Raw genomic sequence first — 20,700 nt, 5'->3', positions numbered from 1 at the left:
TCTTACGAACACGTGACTTAAGTATAATAGTGCGTTCGTTAAATATCTGTTAAAATACGATTAATAATTGACGTAAGGTATACTCGTAGCTTAGGCGTAGCTGACATTCAAGATTTGGTCCCTTTTAAACAACAAAGCCCGCAATCTGGCAATAAAATCGTCCCTAGTTAAGTAAGATCCGCAGAGTCTTCTGCGACCAGTGAAGGCAGTTCTCGCGTGAAGGACCCTCCAATTATCAAAAACCAGGATGGTTCCTGGGCTTAATTGGAATGTAACGGAATTTTTAGGATCATTGATTAATGAGTTAAACCTGAAAAGAGCTTCGTAAATTTGAGGCACAGTGAAATCGCGAGAGACAATCTGTGGAGCTCTGTCACTTGTATTCCATCTACACTGTTGTAATTCCCCGTTTTGAGATAACGTTAAAGTAGGATAAGCTTCCTGATAAAATATACAATTCGTTTCCCCTGATTGGTGGAATCCAAGTTTATGCTGGGTAAGGACTTTGTAAGTAGTTTCCCAGGATTTGTCAGTAGCAGCTAAGTCACGGAGTTTATCCACAACTTTAGCAACATCAACAATACGAGTGTGGCCCCCTTCACCATTGCTATGTTCAAGTAAATGAAATAACTGGAGTCCAGGTAACTCGTACCAATAGTTACCGTCAGTGTGCATGTCAATTGACAAAGTTGTATATGCAGTATCTTTTTTGGCCAAGTCCGACGTAAACTGCCATACACCTGTATCGTAATGCGAGGGACGGATGATCGAGATCAGCTTGGAAACATGCTCAGTCGCCTCAATAGATACTGGGACGTTCTTAATGAAAGTAAAACCATACCGGTATATTTCAAGCAATACATCAGTTAGAGAGTGTTCTAGATCATTAAAGTCCGTATTGAAATGATCCCCACTTCCCGTCAATTCATCAAATAGCGCCTTATCCCAATGAACTTTATCTGGAAGAGCTAGCGCTACTGCTTTTGCAGGAACTGGGGGGTCATAAGAATGGTTAACAAGCCATTCGGGGGAGAACACCGACATATGAGAATCAGGCCATTTTATCTCCAAGTCCCCATCATCAGTAATTTTAAATTCAGCTAAGGATTTAGCAGTTTCAGAAGTTCTATCATCATATGGGTCTATATCCCAGGGCAACTCGTTGAATGTGTCCAAACAGCGTTGGGCTGTATCCGGGTATAAGCAGCATGAACAAGTACAGTTATCACGAAGATAGATCCAATGGAATGTAGAAGTTACGGATTGTTCAAATTCAAGAATCACGTATGACTCGAAGATCAATGGACGGCTATCAATATTTACAATTCTCATTTCCTTTGAGGGTCAGACCTTTACAGTATATAAGGTGTATGGTACCTCCTATATGATTCGCTACCTAAAAACCCCGCTTAGAAAGCACGTGATACATCAAAGTTTCTTTGAAAGGGCAACGAATAGGTCCCTCACAGGAGCAGATCCCTCTGGCCATTGCTCTTCAAACATATGTAGCGTCTCTTCTGCTGCTGAATAATCTCTTGCAAGGAGCAGTTCGCCGTGTGCTTTCAAGGCGGCATGGTATAGCTCAACAGCATGCTTTTGAAGGTACCGATCACGTAATAAGTAGCGCAAATACGGCAGCATCGCAAGAACTTCAACATATGGCCAAGGATGAGCATGATCTTTTAACCAGGCATATAATGTCGTTGCAGCCGACACTCTCGAATGTATAGAATCATCTTGTTTTTGTTTCATGTTACCGACCTGGATAACATTGACAAATTGTTTAGGAGGCTTGAGCACTGGAAGCAGTAGACGTATGGCTGGCTCTCGATAGAATGGACACTGTCTTCCAATCCATGTAAGTGTGTCTACACACCATTGGTGGTCTTCTATACTGGTTGAATCACGTGAAAGTAGTTCACGAATTAAGCCTAGTGTTGCGTCAACGTATCCCTTCGAGATCTCACGGCTATTCTGCCAGTGCTGAAGCATATTGGTATTAACTGCACTCATGCCAGCTAAAGCATCTTCGTCAGTGGAATGAAGAAATGCAGCGTGCCGCTGGCCGGGAAACGATGAGAGAAGCTTGACCTGAGATGGGGTAAGGCAATACAGAGACTCTGGTGCCACGTCGTGGCATTTGGCAATGACTATGTCAAGCAGTTGGGGATGCCGTACCCCTACACAAAGTAGACCATGCGTTATGGCTTCGCCAGGACCATCTGGGAGCCGATGGATCGTATCCGCAGCATCTGCCGGAAGCGCCCACATTGCCGCTAAGGCGAAGAGTGCAGCACTGATAGCTACAATATTGTCGTCAACAAGATGAGTAGCCTCATCAATATCAGCGTTGCATTCGTCTTCGGTTTCAAGCATCTCTGCTTCTTCGCAATCCCCAGAAAACCGCCAGGTTTCCTCACTATCACTGTTAGCATCGCTCACGCTCAGCTTCGAGTCTGATCTTTGACCTAAATCTATAGCAGTGTCAATGCATTTGTTAAGCACCATTACGCAATGCTGCCCTACTAAAGCGGTATCTGACGGCCCAAGGATAGGACCCAGCGCGCGCATTAGCCGCAGTGCCTCAACAGTGCCGCCCTGCAGCTTACCGCGTAACCACCGATCAACTATAACGCTTACCACACGTGTAAAACGGGTAGGGCACGCCTCACCCACCGCAGCTAACAATCCTAAATCATCAATTTCTACCAATAGCGGCCCCACAACCGCAGCACTGCTGTCTCGAGCTACAGCTACAAACGCATCTCGCACGCCTAAATCGTAGATTTTGCGCACAAGCCGCGCATCCCGAACCGCGCTACCCAGACATAGCGCAATAAGCACATCCTTCCAGGCCTGGCTAATATCACGAAGCCGGCTCAGAACCCCGACATACGCCGCAACATCCTCCTCGTCGGCACACAGGGCGCCACTCCCGTCTCTCAGCGCCAGCAGGTAAAGCAGCACACCGTGGCATCGCTCGGTACGACCCTCGTCCCGAACCAGCTCTCGCACCAATTCCTCAGTCACGTGACATGCGCTTACCCGGCCCAGAGCAGGCAGCACGCTGCCTGCCACCAAGGACCGAATTGCTCCTCCATCCTCCAACGAACCAATTATTATAATCCGGGTAACACTCTTTAGGGATTCTCCACTTGTCTCAAGCGCCGCTAGCAGTGGCTCCTGCGCCTCTGCGTTCGCGTCGCGTAAACCCCCATACAGCTCCCTGACAATAACATATCTAACGTCTCTATCTCGTGAACTACTATACTCACTCACAAGCTTTTGAATCTCTAGGTCCATTATGGATCTTCCCGGTTTTACTGCGCGGTTGCTTATACGAACAAATAGAAGGTATATCTCCGAATCTAAAAATCCCTTATGGATAGAAAAAAAATTCTACAAAAGATTCGCCCGTGACCTACTGGAAGCCAGCCCCCGCTGAAGGAAGCTAGCATCCAAACTTTTTTTTTATTATGAGCCCACACACACAACTAGACGTAACGTTACCACGCAACTTAACCATGAGGTTCACTACGTATATACGGATTTCTAAGCTATTAATTAAACTACATAGATGAAAAAATTTAACTAGGGGCAAAATAATATAAAGGATGCAAAAAAAGAGCCGCAATTGGGCACTGTTTTTAATGTTTTATGGATGTTTAACAACATATTTTTCTTTATTCTACAGTAGCAGGTTAACTACACATAATAAACAACTGATAAATATGTCATTATCTTCTAAACTTACAGTCAAGGATATTAATATTCAAGATAAAAGAGTCTTCATTAGAGTGGACTTCAATGTTCCTCTAGATGGTAAGACTATCACTTCTAATCAAAGAATTGTCGCCGCACTACCAACTATTAAGTACGTTTTGGAACAAGGTCCAAAGGCCATCATTCTAGCTTCTCACTTGGGTAGACCAAACGGTGAGAGAAATGACAAGTACTCTTTAGCTCCTGTTGCTGAGGAATTGGAGAAGTTATTAGGCCAAAAGGTTACCTTTTTGGACGATTGTGTTGGTGAAGAGGTTGCCTCTGCTGTCAATGGCGCTTCTAAGGGTTCCGTCTTCTTGTTGGAGAACTTGAGATTCCACATTGAGGAAGAAGGATCCAGAAAGGTCGATGGCGAGAAGGTCAAGGCTTCTAGCGAGCAAGTTGCTACCTTCAGAAAGCAATTGATGGCTTTGGCAGATGTTTACGTTAACGATGCCTTCGGTACTGCACACAGAGCTCACTCTTCCATGGTTGGCTTTGAATTGCCAGAAAGAGCTGCCGGTTTCTTGTTATCCAAGGAATTAGAATACTTCGGTAAGGCTCTAGAGAACCCAACTAGACCATTTTTGGCTATCTTGGGTGGTGCTAAGGTTGCCGACAAGATTCAATTGATCGACAACTTGTTGGACAAGGTTGACTCTATCATCATCGGTGGTGGTATGGCTTTCACCTTCAAGAAGGTTTTGCAAAACATGGAGATTGGTGACTCCATTTACGACAAGGCAGGTGCCGAGATTGTTCCAAGATTGGCTGAAAAGGCCAAGAAGAACGGTGTCAAGTTGGTTTTCCCAGTTGACTTTGTCATCGGTGACGACTTCTCTCAAAACGCCAACTCCAAGGTTGTTAGCGACAAGGAGGGTATCCCTGCCGGCTGGGAAGGTTTGGACTGTGGTCCTGAATCATTGAAGTTGTTCGGTGAAACCATCGCTGAAGCTAAGACCATTGTCTGGAACGGTCCACCAGGTGTCTTCGAGATTGAGAAATTCTCTAACGGTACTCAAGGTATGTTGAAGCACGTTGTTAAATCCTCTGAAGCTGGTAACACTGTTATCATTGGTGGTGGTGACACTGCTACCGTTGCTAAGAAGTTCGGTGTTGTCGAAAAGATCTCTCATGTCTCTACCGGTGGTGGTGCTTCTTTGGAATTGTTGGAAGGTAAGGACTTGCCAGGTGTCACCTTCTTGTCCAACAAGCAATAAGCTTTTGACATTATGTTTCACGATATTAGTATTAAATAAATAGAATATAGTCTGTAAGGTTTTTATTTTAGTTGATTACTTATTTCTACTAGGATGCGATGGGCTCATCGGTGTAACGCCGACTAGCTCAATGATCTTGTTCTCATCAAAGCTTTCTAGGCAGACGTCTGTATCCTTCACGAAGAGACCATGCTGGTTCAGACTCAAATTGCGCTCAGTAGCATGCGTACGTACAAGCTTGTTAAATTCGCGGTTACCAGTAAAATAAAGACGATGCGAGCCACGTTCGCTCCACTTGCAACACAAAATATCAAGCCTTCTACAATGATGCTTGTGTGTATTGGAAAACAGCTTGCGATCCTCATCCTTAAAAGGAATCTCTGGTACCGTTCCTTTGTTAGGTGGATCTACTGTTGTTGAATCTGGAAGCCGCACACCGCAGTAAAACTTCTTCGACATTGGCCTGTCCTCTCCCAGCCTACCGCCAGTGTAAACAATACCCAACTCTTTCAGTAGGCCTTTTACTCTTTTGGAGAAGATGGGTTCCAGCGTACTACTGAGCTGTAATGGGCATCTTATGTAACCACTATCAGACAATCTATTCAGCAAGGTTTCTAGATCGTGCCCCAATACCTCCATATCATCGCAATTCTTACGATAAAAAATAACGTCTATATCACCACAAGTATCGTGCCCTCTCCTGTAGGACCCCAGTACCTCTATGATGACACCTTCAGGTGCATGACTTTTCAGCATATTAAAGTGCGCTTCAACTTCGTTCCTCGACATCCGAATTTGCCAATCCTCAAAATATTTCATTCCCCAAAGTGCTGACCAGTGCCACTTCCAGCGGTGATTATCCTGAATTACATCTTGGAACGTCATATAGCCCTGCATTTGCCAATTTTGAGCAATCCGTGGACCTACGGAATAACATTCTGAGAAGTATTGTAGCCCTAGTTCCGATGAAGAGAGAGTCATATCGAAGCCAGGCATATGACCACCATTGGTCACAAAATCCGCTATTTTACGCGCAATGCTGTCACCGATTTTTGGCAATGCCCGGGCATCTTCGTAAGTCTTAATAGGTTTATTAGTTTCTAACACAGACGTTTTAGCGAGATTGTAGGCTCGCTGTCGATAGACGTCACCCCGTAATTTGCATTTCGTCCCAAGGAAATCAAGCGCATTAACAATAAGCTCGTTCGTAACTGGAAGAATTTCGGTAGTTTTCGTAGCCGGCTTTAGCTCACTGACATCATTTATGGCGCTAAACTTGCGCTTTTTGGTCGAAGAAGATAAATCATTATCTTTATTATCATACTTGGGTCCCAATTTATTGCTACCAAGCTCATATGGTTGTCTATCCAACAATTCTCCCTTCTCCAAACACTTGGAAACCCATGATAGCTGCATGGGCGTGGAACATTTTTGCCAATCGACAGGGTTCTCAATCTCTAATTTGAATAGCTCTTCATTCTTCAGCTGCCCTGTCGCCGTAAGATAACTATCTTGTACCAAGGGTATCACGTGATTTGGGTCTTCACCATCCATCCGCGGTAGCACCGTCCCACCTTCGCGCTGGATCAGTGACACTACCACTTGGGCGCGAGGCGTGTTGCTAGTTGGAAAGATAAGAAACTTCCTGCCCTTAAACATTGATTTTCTATTAAATCCCTGTGTAATAAGGGAGTACTAAATAATGAATTTTTTTTCAGTCTTACTCACTTGTAGTTGAAGCCTTAATCAGCGATGCGAAGGACAGCCAATCTCTAACGCACCAAACTCCATGGCGGATCTTAAAATAGTTCCAATCTTCATCGATTGCTTCTGGATCCGCGCCAAGGAGACAAAGAAGACGGTTGAGCTTCTCCTTTTTGCCAGTATACATAAGTATGCCAATTACTTCCGGATGCAATATGCAGAGCAGGTCGTTCTCACTGTCACCTACATACCAGACCTTCTCCTTCGGCCGGCCTACGAACTGCCGATCCAAGATATGATACTTATCCAGTCCTGTAACAACTTCACGATCAAAATACCCACTATATTGTGCCCCTGTAGAGTCGCAAACAAGACCATCACAGTGAATATTTGCCTCGGGTATCTGAAAGTTTCCCGACTTGCTGCAAACGTACCGTATGTATTCTCGGCTCCAATTCAAAGACAATATATGGACCGACTGAAACGTACTGTCACCGACAACATCTGCAAACCCCGTACGGACTATATCTTCCTCCGAGTGAGCTAGTCGCTTAACATCATCAATGGTCACCCCGCGGAAGAAAGCGTGCTTTTCTAACTCCTCAACACACCGCAGCTCACGCTCACGGCTGGCCTGCTGGAAACGGCGCTCCCGCTCCATCAGATCTTTTATAGCCATATCCCGCACCGGAGCACGTGACTTGTTGTAGAAGTTAACGAAGTACTCATAGGGAGGATCTCTACATTTAGATAAACTAGCAAGCAGCTGCAAAGTGTCGCGATCCGTAACTGTTTCATCGAAATCGGCGACCAGAACCTGCCTGAGATGTGCACACATTTCTATATCAACTGGTTGTGAGTGTATTCCAACCAACCGACTCAAACTCGTGTATCTACTATTTTCTAGAACCAATTTGCACTGGGCTATTGAGACGTTAATTTTGCATTTCAACAGCCATAAAGGAGAACATGCGGTCCATGCGAATGCCCTTTGTAAGTAAACAAACATAGTACGGATTCCGTGTCCTGACCGCCTTAAATAGAAAAATTTTACGCCGCACTATGGAAAAATATGTCGCCCAGCCGGGCATAGTGATAATTTCACCGTATATAGATCGTAGAAAATTTTCCGCAATGCAAATATATACAAAGGTTAATAATACCAAGAAGTTAACCGCCATTAAATAATACCTCATCTAATAACACCTACACCGAACATAGCATGACCGATGCACACATACCAGCATGGAAGAAAATAGCAATTAAGCATACTAGCTCAACAAAGCTAGGTGAAGGTGACGACGAAGATGTGCTTAATGTAACCACTCATCTCGCTGGAAATTTGCTGAGCAAATCTAAAGCTGGTCACACCGTCAGCAACAAAAAAAATTTGAAATATAAAAGTGGGGAAACAAAAGTTCAGAAACCTTCCAAACGTGTTAAGCTCCCCAGGTCCGAGAGGGAACTGCGATCTGCAAGTATTCTAAGAGACCAGTTGCGCTATCTAGTGGACTTTTATCTTGATAAAATCGCCGGGAATTCTCCGGCCGACGTAAGCTTACCACAAAAAGTTGCTCAGCTAACCAGTGTAGCGGAATACGTTGCCGCCAAATCTTCGACCTCATCGAGTGGCGTGGTTTCTGCGTGGAAGTTTAGTAAACAAAAACAAAATTGGCTGCTTAAAAATTTGTTTAATATGGAAGCAATACCTCAAGAGTATGATGTATTGCTAATAGAATACGTGCGTAGTTTAATTGGGCATGCCCGGGCTATTGTCATTGAACGTTGCAAGAAAATAATTGCCAAGCCGGAAGAAAATGAGAAGGCCGCGGAAATCTCACAGAATGAAGCAGGATCTTCTCCGTTCCAAAATGAAACGGAGGAATCCTTATCAGTGAATTTACCTTCTAAGTCCCCAAGTTCCTATTCACAGGAAGTTATACTCCGTGGTCAGAGTATATTGAAGGCACTTACCCCACAAGAAACTTCAATACAGTAAAGATCCCACAAGGCTATCAGCTATTTCCCTTCCTGTAATCTTCCCCCGCACAGAAAACAAGCCTATGGCTTATTAAGCTGGAGTAGAAGCCAATATTACTCTTGATAAGCTCAACATTTGGTTGCGTCAAATTAGCGCGCTAGCGCTATAAGTAGGCGAGAGTTTTACATGGTTTCCATTCGATGAGATGGGCTTTGTTAAGTCCTGCACTAAATAACGATCCATTCAATACAGTTCAAAGATGGTGTTTTTAGAGAATCTTTTCCTTTCCAAGGGCCACTACAAAGGCCGGATGTACGAGCACTTTCCGAAGACATACAATATCTATGTGATTGCATTTACTACGTTTGCCACTGGTATCATGTATGGTTTTGATATTGCATCTATGTCTTCCCAGATCAGAACTCCGGCTTACTTAGAATACTTCAATTACCCTAGCGCATTTTTGCAGGGTCTAATTACGTCTTCTATGGCCGCGGGATCATTTTTCGGGTCCCTTCTTTCTTCGTCGGTGTCAGATGCTTTCGGAAGAAGAGTCTCGCTTCACGTCTGTGCCACACTTTGGATTATAGGTTCCTTTTTACAGTGTGGTGCACAAAACAGAGCCATGCTAATTGTTGGTAGAGTCATATCTGGAGCCGGTATTGGATTTGGGTCATCTGCCGCAACTATGTATTGTTCCGAGATTTCTCCACCAAAAATTCGCGGTTTGATCGGGTCTATATTTCACTTGTGTGTCACTTTTGGTATGGTGGTATTGTTTTACATCGGTTACGCTGCCCACTTCGTAGAGGGACCTGCGTCATTCAGAATAACCTGGGGATCTCAGTTGATCCCAGGATTCCTTTCTTTTTTGGTTATCTTTTTCCTACCGGAGTCACCAAGATGGCTTGCGACGCATGATAGATGGGATGAGGCGCATACTATTGTTGCAAAGGTCAATGCCAAAGGTGATATGAACGATAGAATGGTGCTGCTCCACATGCAGGAAATTGAAGAACAGGTAGCCAACTACCATATTGCCAAGAATTTCGGCTACCTGGATCTGTTCCGCAAGGCTTCAAGACGGAAGACTATTGTTGGTATCTCGGCACAGACATGGCAGCAGCTAAGTGGTATGAGTATTATGATGTACTACGTCGTTTATCTCTTTGAAATGGCTGGTTTCCACGGTAATACGAATTTGCTTTCTGCCTCTATACAATATTTGTTGAACTTCTTAACGACATTCCCTGCGGTATTTTTGGTTGATAAGATCGGACGTAGACCAATTTTGATTTACGGAGGCTTTTTATTGGCGGCTTGTTCGTTCTCTATCGCTGGTTTGTTGGGCACTTACTCGGTTCCAACTGATGGTGCTCTCAGAACTGGTACTTCGCGTCTAGTAGACTACGGAGTGTCCAAGGCTGGTCCAGCTTCTGGTGCTATTCGTATCACGATTCCTCCAGAGCATGCCAATGCAGCTAGAGGTGTGATTGCTTGTGCATATTTGTTTGTTTGCATCTTCTCCCCTTCATGGGGTACTGGAGCATGGCTCTACTGTTCCGAGATCTTTAACAACTTCGAAAGAGCAAGAGGTTCAGCTTTAACTTCTGCGGTTCACTGGGGTCTAAACTTTACGTTTGCAATGGTTATCCCAACCGCTTTCAAGAATATTACATGGAGAACATATATCATTTTTGGAGTCTTTGACGTCAGTTTGGCCGTCCATACTTTCCTAGCATTCCCTGAAACTAAGGGTAAGACCCTAGAGGAGGTCGAACAAATGTGGCAGAGTAAGGTTCCAGCTTGGAGATCGAAGTCGTTCAAGCCTGTATTACCGGTATTGAAGAGCGAAAGACGTACTTCTTCGGACGGTGATGTGAGCCCAATCGAAGAGGTTGCTGAAGGCAAGAAGTCCTCTACTGACATTGAGAGTCAGACTCGTCGCTAAGTTATAACTGGAGTTTTTTATAGCGCCGAGTAATGAGAAGCGCTTCATAATTTGTGCTTGTGGTTAGTTTTGACGCGAAATGTACTTGGCTTAATATTCATTCGATGTTCCTTAACCGCCGCCCAACTGTTTCTTGAAGGAGCACGCGGGCCATATTATATATACAGTTATTTTTTACGACTGATTATGAGAACGATGCATTGTATTTTATTACGTTCCCTGGTTGATACAGGCTTAACACTTTAGAGCGCTAGAATCCGTTTTCTTTGATATAGGTAGGAAAATGGTCTTTATTCAGGCGACTCCCCGCAATTGTGCAACGAATGATGTCTAAGTGTATTGGAGCCAACTTTCAAATCAACCCCACCAAATTGATCCTTCAGTATATTGTGATGCATCAACTAGTGGTTATCGTGTTCTTAGACGATTTATATAAGTGTTGCAGCTGCCTTGATAAGGTATGTAAACATTTTAATTAATGATATGTTATTGCTCATTTTATCATAGCGGTCGGGTTCAATGCGTCTGTGTGCCTTTCCCCTTAAGTCTGTTCCTCGAGAACTCTTGGCGGGATCGACGAGATGTCAATCAGTAGAATTCCCACAACGTGACTGGCAGATTTCGCGTTTCTTTTCAAAGGGCGTCCCTGATTAGCCCCGCGGTAGCACTCCTGTCACGTGACAGTTGCCCAGCACGCTGGCCTAAGTCACCTCTATAAGCCCGAGTATCCGACCGCAACCCGAACCACGGTCACATGACGGACAAACAGCGTCGTTCTACGCTGGTCTGCAGCCACCCAACCCATCGAAGCTCATCTCTGGCCTGAACATCAGACCACGCAGACCAGCCCAGCTAGCCCTATATGTTATTTCTTGCATCACCGTATCCCGATGTTCACTCCCGTTCATAGCAGGACGGGACTTTCTTTTTGGCTTACTTAGTAATCTGTTGTATTTTTTTATATCACGACTACTCGCTACCACCCCTGACCATAGACATTGTATTTTTCTGGTAAAAAGGTTTTTACTACTAATAATCGATCACCGTTTTTAATACCACTCAGATTGCATTAACTCACAAACTAAAGCTAAAACACAAATACCATAGAACAACAAAGTATTTAAAACCTGTTTCAATTTAAACCCATTTTATTTATTTGCTACTTGAATTTAATTTACAAAAATGGATCAGACTGAACAAAGTGAACATGTACGACCTACTTGCCGTATATGTAGAATGGAAAGTTCAGAAGATAACGAACTATTCCATCCATGTCAGTGTAAGGGTTCTATCAAATATGTTCATGAACAGTGTTTATTTGAATGGATAGGTTCTAAAAATATTGATGTTTCAAGGCCTGGTACTACTGTAAAGTGTGATATTTGTCACTTTCCGTTCCAGTTGAAGACCATATATGATGAAAACATGCCGAAAGGGATTCCAATATTACCGGCTATTACCAGGTACCTCTCGTGGGTATATGTTAGTGCTAAGACAGTACTGTTCATTACGACCCTGGTAATAGTTTTTGGGTTTGGTTTACCTATGGTGTGGAATATGTGGGGAAAGTTTTACTCTTTAATGCTTCATAATTTCGATGTGCCATATCCAGACCAACCCTGGACGTTTAATTTCATATATGGGTTCTATACTAACATGAAAGATGTGGAGGGATGGAATAGGTGGCCAACACTGCTTTACCAGTTGGGTCTCAACTATAGGTTCTCGCTTTTACAAATTATTATGGTTGTCACGCTGCATTTGGCGTTGTACTTCTTATACGATATGATTGCCAGAGAGGAGATATTTTCACAGATGGTTTTACACAAGATTGGACCCAGGTGCTCTGAGCTGGAGCGGTTAAGAAAGCGCATCCGGGACAGATTTCCGGCGATAAATGAGGAGGTGGTGCAAAAAATAGAGGCTTTAATGGAACTACCAAAGCGTCAAGCTGCTTTCCAAGAGCAAAGACTTGCGAGAGAAACTGGAGCCGAGGGTAACAATCCCATTGAGTATGGACAGGATGAATTACCTGAGGAAGGAACAAGTATACAAGCTGTCGAGCTGGAGGAGCTAAATATTACTGGAAATGGTCAGCTACCTAACTTGGAGGATAGAGACAGTGATGAGCTAGATGATGCACTTGATAGAGACAATGGCGTTGCCGGCGAATTGCGTTATCGTGAAGCTTTAAGGGAACTAGAAGGACTGTTAAATAATGAACTCCCAAGAGAGGGAGGGGGTATTGGCGAACAGGGTGAAAATTTTGGAAACGCTCCAATAGTTGAGAGAGTTAATGTCAACTTGAATGGTCGTGACCAAAGAGACGATCCTGCTTTCCATCTACTAAATATCAGGTTGAATATGGGTAACCTGTTCATCTACTTTTTCATTACTGCGGTGTTTATTGGAGCATATTTGTTTCTGTCATATTTCATTCCCACGATTGTTGGATGGTCCCTACTTTTTGTCTACATTAATATATGCAAATTCGCATTGGCAATATTTACTACGTCTGCTAAATTTGTGACATCGAGATTACCCTTTTCATTGTTGGAACATGCGCAGCATCCTAAAATTCAGTTGATGGTATCCGCCGTCCAGCGTACATTCGACTCAAAATTCTTGTTTTACTACAAGGGCTACATAGAGGACACAATGTGGGCTAAGTCTTCGATAATTATGTGCGGCCTTCCTGCTGCAGTTACATACATTACAGGAGGAGCTTTAATTTGTCTGTCTACTGAAGTGTTGTGCAAAGGTTATGGAAGGAAATCAGGGATGACAGATGAAAGGAAGAGAAACTTGTTTCAATTACTTTTTGCCGTCAGATGCACGATTAAGATATTCATTTTATTTACGTTCGAGCTAGCGGGCTTCCCAATATTAGCTGGACTAATGATCAATTATTCTTTACTGATTTCCTTCACTACTAGCAAGGACCACTACTTTTGGAAGTTTTTCATCCTTGATGCATGGTTGCCGGGAATGTTGATGTTGTACTGGGCAATTGGTACCGTTTATATGTATTGGTTTGCCATATTTATTGGCACAATAAGACAGCATATTATCAGACCGGGCGTATTATTCTTCATCAGATCACCAGATGATCCAAACATTAAAATATTGCATGATAGCTTGCTGCATCCTATGAGGATTCAGTTGTCGCGGTTGATAATGTCAGTTGTTATTTACGCCATCTTTATTTTGTGTGGATTTGGATTTCATACAAGATTGCTATTCCCATTTTTATTGAAGCACAATTTGATCCCAGTCTACAATACTTTAATGGACAAAGTAAGCTTTTTCACAATTGCTCTAGCCGGCATTGCAGGAACTAATCTGGAATCTTCACAAAAGCTTCGCTCATATATTAGAGCATATTGGTTAAAGGTTTTTACTATTTGTTGCAGGAGACTGCGATTGTCGTCATTCATCATGGGTAAATCGATACCGATGGAAAGAGGCTATATTGTTTACCGTAACGCTTTTTACAGATACCTTGCACCAACTAGAGCACAATGGTCAAATCCAGAATTGTTTAGCAAACCAAAAACTCTGAATGAGGCACAAGAATTGTTTAAAACACTGCCATCTATTCATGCGTACTTTATTCCTGATGGCTGTCTACTGCGTGTTCCTGCCAATGACATTGTTTCCAGAAGCTATGTTCAGATGCTTTTTGTACCTGTAACTAAGGATGATAAGTTACTAAAGCCTTTGGACTTGAAACGGATTAGAGAAAGAAGCCAGCAGAATTCTGGGGAATTTGGTTATTTGGATAAACAGATTACTGACTTCGACTCCTACACGGTGGTGTATGTTCCGCCACTATTTAAACTCAGATATACATTACTTTTGGTAATGATTTGGGTTTTTGCATCAATACTTTTCATTGGAATAGGATTAACCGCTAATTTTGTGGGTCATCTGTTAGTATGGCCCTACTCGCAGGTCGTCTGGAAAACTCAAACTAGCGGACTTGACCTTACATATACATATGATCTTCTAGATGACGGCCTAAATCCCACATGCATTTGTGTTGCACTTATAGCCGCATGCATAGCAATTGATAGTGGGGTAGTGGATTATATTTATCACAAGATTATGGAAATACCTAGAAGGAGGACTCGCATAGTCAATGAGGAAGAGAAAGAAAATACAGGAGAAGAGGAGGAAGGTGAGCATGCCATGGAAGAATTCGGACAAGAGATTCAAGAGCATAGAGAAGAGGATCATATCATTGAACAGCTTCCTGTTAGAAATAACGTCAGTTTTATCACCCTCATGAGGAGATTTGGCAATTTCGTACGGCAAATGGTTAACAACCTGACCCAAATGTTATTAACTTCAATGATTGCAACTTTCTTTTTAAACAAACTACACATTTACATGTTCCGTCTAATAACAAGGGCTATTTCATACAATTACATCATGTCGGTAGGTCTATTTTGGGACTACTATATTCACAATAGGATTTCTTGCTTTACTGATTTCAACTCATTGTATGCAGACTTCCCTTCGTTCCAAGTATCCAATCTATTCTACGTTGATCTCCATTTATCCTCATTTACTGTCAAGATATTACCTCGGCTACCATTGCCTAATTATGCGGTATTGCTTGGGCTAATCGGTATTGAAGGCCTAGCCTCTATTATTGGTGCGGGTTACTACGCATTCTTTTCAAACATCGAAATGAAGAAAAAGCACCTCTACTTTATTATTGTTGGTTACTTCCGGAGATATTTTTTCCCTACCTTTATTACGATTGTTTTACAGTACATTGTCATTGAATTGGAATACCAAAGCAATCCAAGCGCGTATATGTCCAGACATGCTTTGTATGACTATATGGTGACCAAAATGTCTTCCGAAACATTACCAAGAGAATGGACGTTTTTACAGCATTTGTTTTACTGGATTAGTCCGATTGTATTAGGATGCTATTACACATATTTGGTTTATTCTATTTCTAAGAAGTCCTTAGCAAATTTCTCCCAATGGCTGATTGATGATATTTACGGTAAAGGTAGAACGTTAGTGAATTTGGAAGAAGATTCTTAGACTGTAGTTATTTGGTTAAGTTATTTTGGTTTGGGTTGGGTTAGTATAACTTCATTTTGTATGCTATTGTATCGATACCTAAGGAACTACGTAACTACTACTAATATATTGTATATATAATGGATATATAGTTACTATTTCCGTCATCGTTTTATGTTATATCTTGAACTTACTCTGGGCTTGCTAGCTCATGTAGGGGGAGGGGGTACCACGCATGCATATTGAATTAAAATGTCAACCTTGTCAATGTTAATGCTTTAACTTCAATCCTATGTAGTTCTTTTCGCAGGTGTCAAAATGTAATTGTCAGTCGTTAGGTCTTCGACTTCTATTAATTCTGGATTAGCTTCCTTTGCAGCCTTTCTGCTGCGAACAGAGCCCCTCAATCTATATGGGGATGTTTCATGTACCGTTTCATTTAGAATAGAATCTGGTCCGTTATAATCGTCAGTATCTTCGCTTCGAATTTCATGAGGTTCATTGCGATCGACGGAGGAGGGCGTTTTCACGCCCGCGCTTGAAGAGTGGCGATGATTGGCAGCATGATAAATATGAGGCGAAACCTGAACCGAAACCTGAGCTGATTTATTTTCTACCTCATATTTCTGAAACCTAGCAGAATCTACACGATTCCCTAATAGAACCAGGTCTTCATTTGAATTTTGTCCTAACTCTAGGTGTTTTGTACCAGGTGAGCTATTATCCGTATAGCGGCGCGTCTGCCACTGGGGTGTCTTAGACCCTGAGTTTAGGCCAGCATAAGATAACTTTGTCGATTTTGTCGCTGGACTACCACTTAAATTACCCAGTTCGCGCTGGTGGGTAATGGTGCTGGTTGAACCATTATTTTCGGATATACCGATGCTGTTAATCCTAATTGGGTAAATGCTATTTGTTTTAGAAGGGCTCTCTGTATGCATTGAAGCTGAAGCATGATCATTCGGAGTATTACCAACCTTAAATATCACAGGATCTTTCCCTGATTCCTTGCTATCTAATGGTTCACGTTCAGGACTGCTTAATAGGCAGCGGCGTCTCTCATTTTTGCCTTTATTTTGTGCAATGCTAGCAACAATATGGTTATTGTCTAATGCTTTAGTATGAATAGTTGCGTCTGGCGATGCGTCAACTGAACCTGTGAGAAAATGTTTACCCTCACCACTAGCGTGTAAAGTAGGTGACTGGTCTACATTTGTAGTTGGAAGCAAAGCATGACCGTTAGAGGCATTAGCCTCATGACTGATTTCATTTTGAGGAGAGGATTGTCTGTTATTTTCTTTAGGAGCCATATCAGATTTCTCAATAATCTCAATGTCGCTATGGTTTCCCTCGTCACCTGAATATGACTCGGGTTCATCAACATTCCCTTGGATATCAATTTGCTGTTTCTGTAACTTCCAAAGGACATCCCGAAGGTCTTTTCTCGCAGTTTTACGTTTCTTCTTCTCAAAATAAAGATTTATCTCCCTCACAATTGCATGGTTAGGTTTTAGAAACCAATATTGTATGGTTTTTTTAGGGTCTTCTAGGAATTTCCTAGTATTTAAAATTACATGGACGCCGCAATCACTCATATTAGGTTGTTGAGGAACTGTACACATCTTCATCCTTATCAGAGCCCGTGGTATCTCAAATCCATATTTATCTTTAACGTAATCTATCAAGAAAACCTTAATAGGATCAACTTCGCGGGAATGCGTTTGTCGCAGAGAATCATAGACCAAAATGTATATCGTAGGGTAGGAACTTTTCTTCTCTTCATTTAAAGTCCAGTCTTTACCAGTTTCCGCTTCCCAGTTGTTAAGTTGCCCCTCCCTGAACAACCTCAGGACTTCCCGTAAATTAGTAATAATACATCCAAACCAGTGGAAATTAACATTAATAGGTATAATCACATATCTAGCCTCCATAAGGTTTGAGTTCGCAACCCATTTTTTTACGTTTTCATAGCAACTTTCCAAGTTGCTTACAAGCTTCGTGTAAAAGAAAGATGACAAAACACATATATCATCTTCGGAGAACCTTCTTGCAAGAATCGATTCTTCCATGTAGTATTTCAGAAAAAAATCCAAAATGGTGTCGTTAATCCAATCATGGTTATAAAGACATTTGAAGTCTTGATTATTAACTGAATACTTTGAACCGTCACAAAAAACGTAATGCAATGCGGGTTTAAATGCTTTGGGAGTTTCCAGTTCTTCATCTGTATCATCTAATGTATATGCTCTTTTTGGCCCCGGTACCAACACCCTCGTAGACTTTCTTAGATTTGAATAAGAATAGTCCGACAGGACCCGTTTGGACGGAGATGATTTATCAGTCCCGTAAAATGTTTTCGACGAGATTTTATTTCTACCAGGAGAGCTATCACTATCAGAAGATTCAATAGGAACAGATCGCGCCGGTAGGTTTATTACTTGGCCCGATTTACCATATCTCTTCTTTAATGTACTCGTACTATTGAGAGATGTCAGCGCTTTTTCCAAAAGGTTTATTCTTTTGTGCTTAGTTATCGAGGATGTTGACTTATAGGACATTTTCATGGCATCCATAATCTCATCCTTAGAACTCATATCGTTCACATGTATACCTGTTTTCATCACATTCTTCGAAATATCAATTAACTTCGCATCCGACTTATCTTCTTTGCTCCCCCAAAGTATCATTAATACCGGAATAGATCTCCCCCTACAGTTTATTGAAACCGTATTGTGTAATTGAATACCCATACATGTGGTGTGCATGTCAAAGTAGAATACATGTACATCTCTTGCTATATTTAAATCCAGGAATCGCTCTTCCTCTTTCATATTTTCCTTCCTACCACGGTACACACTCAGCTCATTGTCGCTTACTACTTCTACAATGGCCTCATCTACCAGCTGAAATTCACCACTTTCATCTATGACCTCAATATAGCCTTCCAATATATCCGTTTCTTCTACGCGCGGAAGCAACATACCACTTCCTATATGTGATTCTGAAGCACTAAGCGTCGTAAACTTAGAAGTCTGGGAGGACTTAAGTCTTTTTGACGGAGGAACATAACCTGGAAATTCTGAGATATCTAAAACAGCTGGTTCACTGCTACTAATGTTTTTTTGCCTCTCCAGCTGGTATCGATCGCCTGTATGTCTTGTAGGCGCTTTTGTTGGGTCTGTTTGGGTAGACAGCGTATTCATTGGTGTTAGACCAAGCTTCCTATTTCTGCTCATCTAAAACCAGCGCTGCCTGGACTTGAATCACTAACGTAAATGCTTGAACCTGAATTTCCTAATACTTTTAATGGTACTAAAGATCCCGTTTATTGATTATTTTTACTTTAAGGTACAATTAAGTTCATGAGATGTATGGGTTCAATGGTTATAGGACAGTTATACCTGCTAAAACCAAGTTCTAATGATCTAACGTAGTTAAGAGTACCAATAGTATTCTATTCAGCCTTTATTATCGAGTTTTTTATATTTTATGGTTTGCTCTTTAGTAGTTTATAATTAACGTTTTAAGCCTTCAAGTTTAATAATGATCTAATAAAAAACCCTGGAGTTCACGAGATTATATAAAAGAAGCCGATATTGCAAGTTTTAGATTATTGCTATAATGTCTGAAGACCAATGCTCTTATTGCAATGGGTCAGAAGCACATGAGCTTTGGGTGCAATGCGGCAAGTGCCCTCAATGGGTACATGTGCGATGTATTCCCATTCAGTTCACTACAAGCGAAGATTATCCTATAAAATCCTCCGAAGTAGTACAATTCATTTGCACTAAGCATGGTGGCGATCCTATACTGACTGTAAAGTCTAAGAAACGGCGTAAGATGCCACTAGTTAACGAGGGGAAGAAACCGCAGCGGTATAGTTTAAGAGCGAAGGGCCAGATTGATTACATTACACTAAATGAGGGCCAAGACGTGCGATTAAGGTCGAAACACCCGCATATTGACCCGTTTCTGAGGTGCTTTGAGAAATGGAGGAGTGTTGATGAAACAATAAGTAGCGAACAGCTCCTAAAGCTATTCCCTTCTGTTACAACCCCTTTGAAGGTCAATGATCCTGCTCATTCTGGGATGAAGGTGCCACCCCTAGATGTTGCGATTTTGACCAAGATTGTCGGCGAAGATCATGTGGTAGATGTTATGGATGTGCAAAGCCAACAGAACGAGCGTTGGACCATGAAACAGTGGAACGACTACTATACGAATACACCAGCAAAAGATAGAGATAGAATCAGGAATGTGATTTCTTTTGAAGTAAGTGGAATTCCTGAACTAGGTAAGGGTATTCAAAGGCCGACTGTAGTAGATGTGAACGATCTGGCAGACCTGGTGTGGCCTGAGACATATGACGAGAACGTCGGTGACCCGCCCAAAGTCAAGAAATACATCTTAATGTCAGTTGCAAATGCCTATACTGACTTTCACCTTGACTTTTCGGGCACTAGTGTCTACTATAACATACTGAAGGGGTCCAAGAAGTTTATATTGTTCCCTCCGACGGACAGCAATTTGGCAGAATATAAGCGCTGGTGTGATGATGATAACCAATCGCTAATATTCCTTGGAGATAGACTTGATAAAGGAGTGGCATACGAACTCACTGCTGGCGATTTATTCATGATACCGGCAGGATATATCCATGCTGTATATACTCCAGAGGATTCTTTCATAGTCGGCGGTAACTATCTAAGCCTGCGCGATTTAACCACGCACATTAAGATAGTAAAGATAGAGCAGGAAACTCATGTCCCCAAGAAATTCACATTTCCCAAGTTTGAAATAGTAATGGGTAGGACCTGTGAATGGCTTCTAAAGGACGAGTCAAGGGTTGAAAAGACGGGAATAGACCATGTTCAGTCGTTAATCCGATATCTTCGCGACCCAAAGGTCAAATATAAGCCGACAGACTACAAAACAAAATGGACTATGATAAAAAAACTAAATGATATAGTGGACAATAAGGCGACTGCAGCCACCAAGAAGAGCAATTGACATTTATCCTTTCTATGGGCTGCATGTTG

General features: G+C 42.2%; 10 protein-coding genes and 1 non-coding gene across 11 annotated transcripts; 5 read left to right on the top strand and 6 right to left on the bottom strand.

The window, feature by feature from the left end:
* Positions 1–90: 90 nt before the first annotated feature.
* Positions 91–1,332, bottom strand: AW171_hschr31887 (HCL133Wp; the record flags this gene model as incomplete). Its single annotated transcript, XM_018131098.1, has 1 exon — positions 91–1,332. The coding sequence occupies one exon, from the start codon at positions 1,330–1,332 to the stop codon at positions 91–93; it is 1,242 nt and encodes a 413-aa protein (XP_017987014.1).
* Positions 1,333–1,428: 96 nt separating this feature from the next.
* On the bottom strand, positions 1,429–3,303 carry AW171_hschr31886 (HCL134Wp; the record flags this gene model as incomplete). The annotated part of the gene is made up of 1 exon (XM_018131099.1): positions 1,429–3,303. The coding sequence occupies one exon, from the start codon at positions 3,301–3,303 to the stop codon at positions 1,429–1,431; it is 1,875 nt and encodes a 624-aa protein (XP_017987013.1).
* Positions 3,304–3,614: 311 nt separating this feature from the next.
* On the top strand, positions 3,615–4,982 carry PGK1 (phosphoglycerate kinase; the record flags this gene model as incomplete). The annotated part of the gene is made up of 1 exon (XM_018131100.1): positions 3,615–4,982. One exon carries the CDS (start codon positions 3,615–3,617, stop codon positions 4,980–4,982), a length of 1,368 nt encoding a protein of 455 aa, XP_017987012.1.
* A 75-nt stretch (positions 4,983–5,057) lies between these two features.
* Positions 5,058–6,641, bottom strand: POL4 (DNA-directed DNA polymerase IV; the record flags this gene model as incomplete). Its single annotated transcript, XM_018131101.1, has 1 exon — positions 5,058–6,641. One exon carries the CDS (start codon positions 6,639–6,641, stop codon positions 5,058–5,060), a length of 1,584 nt encoding a protein of 527 aa, XP_017987011.1.
* A 61-nt stretch (positions 6,642–6,702) lies between these two features.
* CTO1 (Cto1p) lies at positions 6,703–7,365 on the bottom strand (the record flags this gene model as incomplete). Its single annotated transcript, XM_018131102.1, has 1 exon — positions 6,703–7,365. The coding sequence occupies one exon, from the start codon at positions 7,363–7,365 to the stop codon at positions 6,703–6,705; it is 663 nt and encodes a 220-aa protein (XP_017987010.1).
* A 148-nt stretch (positions 7,366–7,513) lies between these two features.
* On the bottom strand, positions 7,514–7,577 carry AW171_hschr31882. Its single transcript, XR_001930083.1, has one exon. It is a non-coding gene; the product is annotated as an HCLSNR33 (small nuclear RNA).
* A 331-nt stretch (positions 7,578–7,908) lies between these two features.
* Positions 7,909–8,685, top strand: RBP95 (RNA-binding ribosome assembly factor RBP95; the record flags this gene model as incomplete). Its single annotated transcript, XM_018131103.1, has 1 exon — positions 7,909–8,685. One exon carries the CDS (start codon positions 7,909–7,911, stop codon positions 8,683–8,685), a length of 777 nt encoding a protein of 258 aa, XP_017987009.1.
* A 241-nt stretch (positions 8,686–8,926) lies between these two features.
* On the top strand, positions 8,927–10,618 carry AW171_hschr31880 (sugar porter family MFS transporter; the record flags this gene model as incomplete). Its single annotated transcript, XM_018131104.1, has 1 exon — positions 8,927–10,618. The coding sequence occupies one exon, from the start codon at positions 8,927–8,929 to the stop codon at positions 10,616–10,618; it is 1,692 nt and encodes a 563-aa protein (XP_017987008.1).
* Positions 10,619–11,800: 1,182 nt separating this feature from the next.
* Positions 11,801–15,682, top strand: SSM4 (E3 ubiquitin-protein ligase SSM4; the record flags this gene model as incomplete). Its single annotated transcript, XM_018131105.1, has 1 exon — positions 11,801–15,682. One exon carries the CDS (start codon positions 11,801–11,803, stop codon positions 15,680–15,682), a length of 3,882 nt encoding a protein of 1,293 aa, XP_017987007.1.
* Positions 15,683–15,951: 269 nt separating this feature from the next.
* On the bottom strand, positions 15,952–18,897 carry ULP2 (SUMO protease ULP2; the record flags this gene model as incomplete). Its single annotated transcript, XM_018131106.1, has 1 exon — positions 15,952–18,897. One exon carries the CDS (start codon positions 18,895–18,897, stop codon positions 15,952–15,954), a length of 2,946 nt encoding a protein of 981 aa, XP_017987006.1.
* A 385-nt stretch (positions 18,898–19,282) lies between these two features.
* Positions 19,283–20,671, top strand: JHD1 ([Histone H3]-lysine-36 demethylase; the record flags this gene model as incomplete). The annotated part of the gene is made up of 1 exon (XM_018131107.1): positions 19,283–20,671. One exon carries the CDS (start codon positions 19,283–19,285, stop codon positions 20,669–20,671), a length of 1,389 nt encoding a protein of 462 aa, XP_017987005.1.
* Between the last annotated feature and the right edge of the window lie 29 nt (positions 20,672–20,700).

Source organism: Eremothecium sinecaudum, chromosome III, assembly GCF_001548555.1.
Source record: "Eremothecium sinecaudum strain ATCC 58844 chromosome III, complete sequence".
In the NCBI taxonomy this organism is placed as follows: Eukaryota; Fungi; Ascomycota; class Saccharomycetes; order Saccharomycetales; family Saccharomycetaceae; genus Eremothecium; species Eremothecium sinecaudum.
Note: the sequence above shows the minus strand (reverse complement) of the source record. Positions and strands in the feature narration are given on the sequence as shown.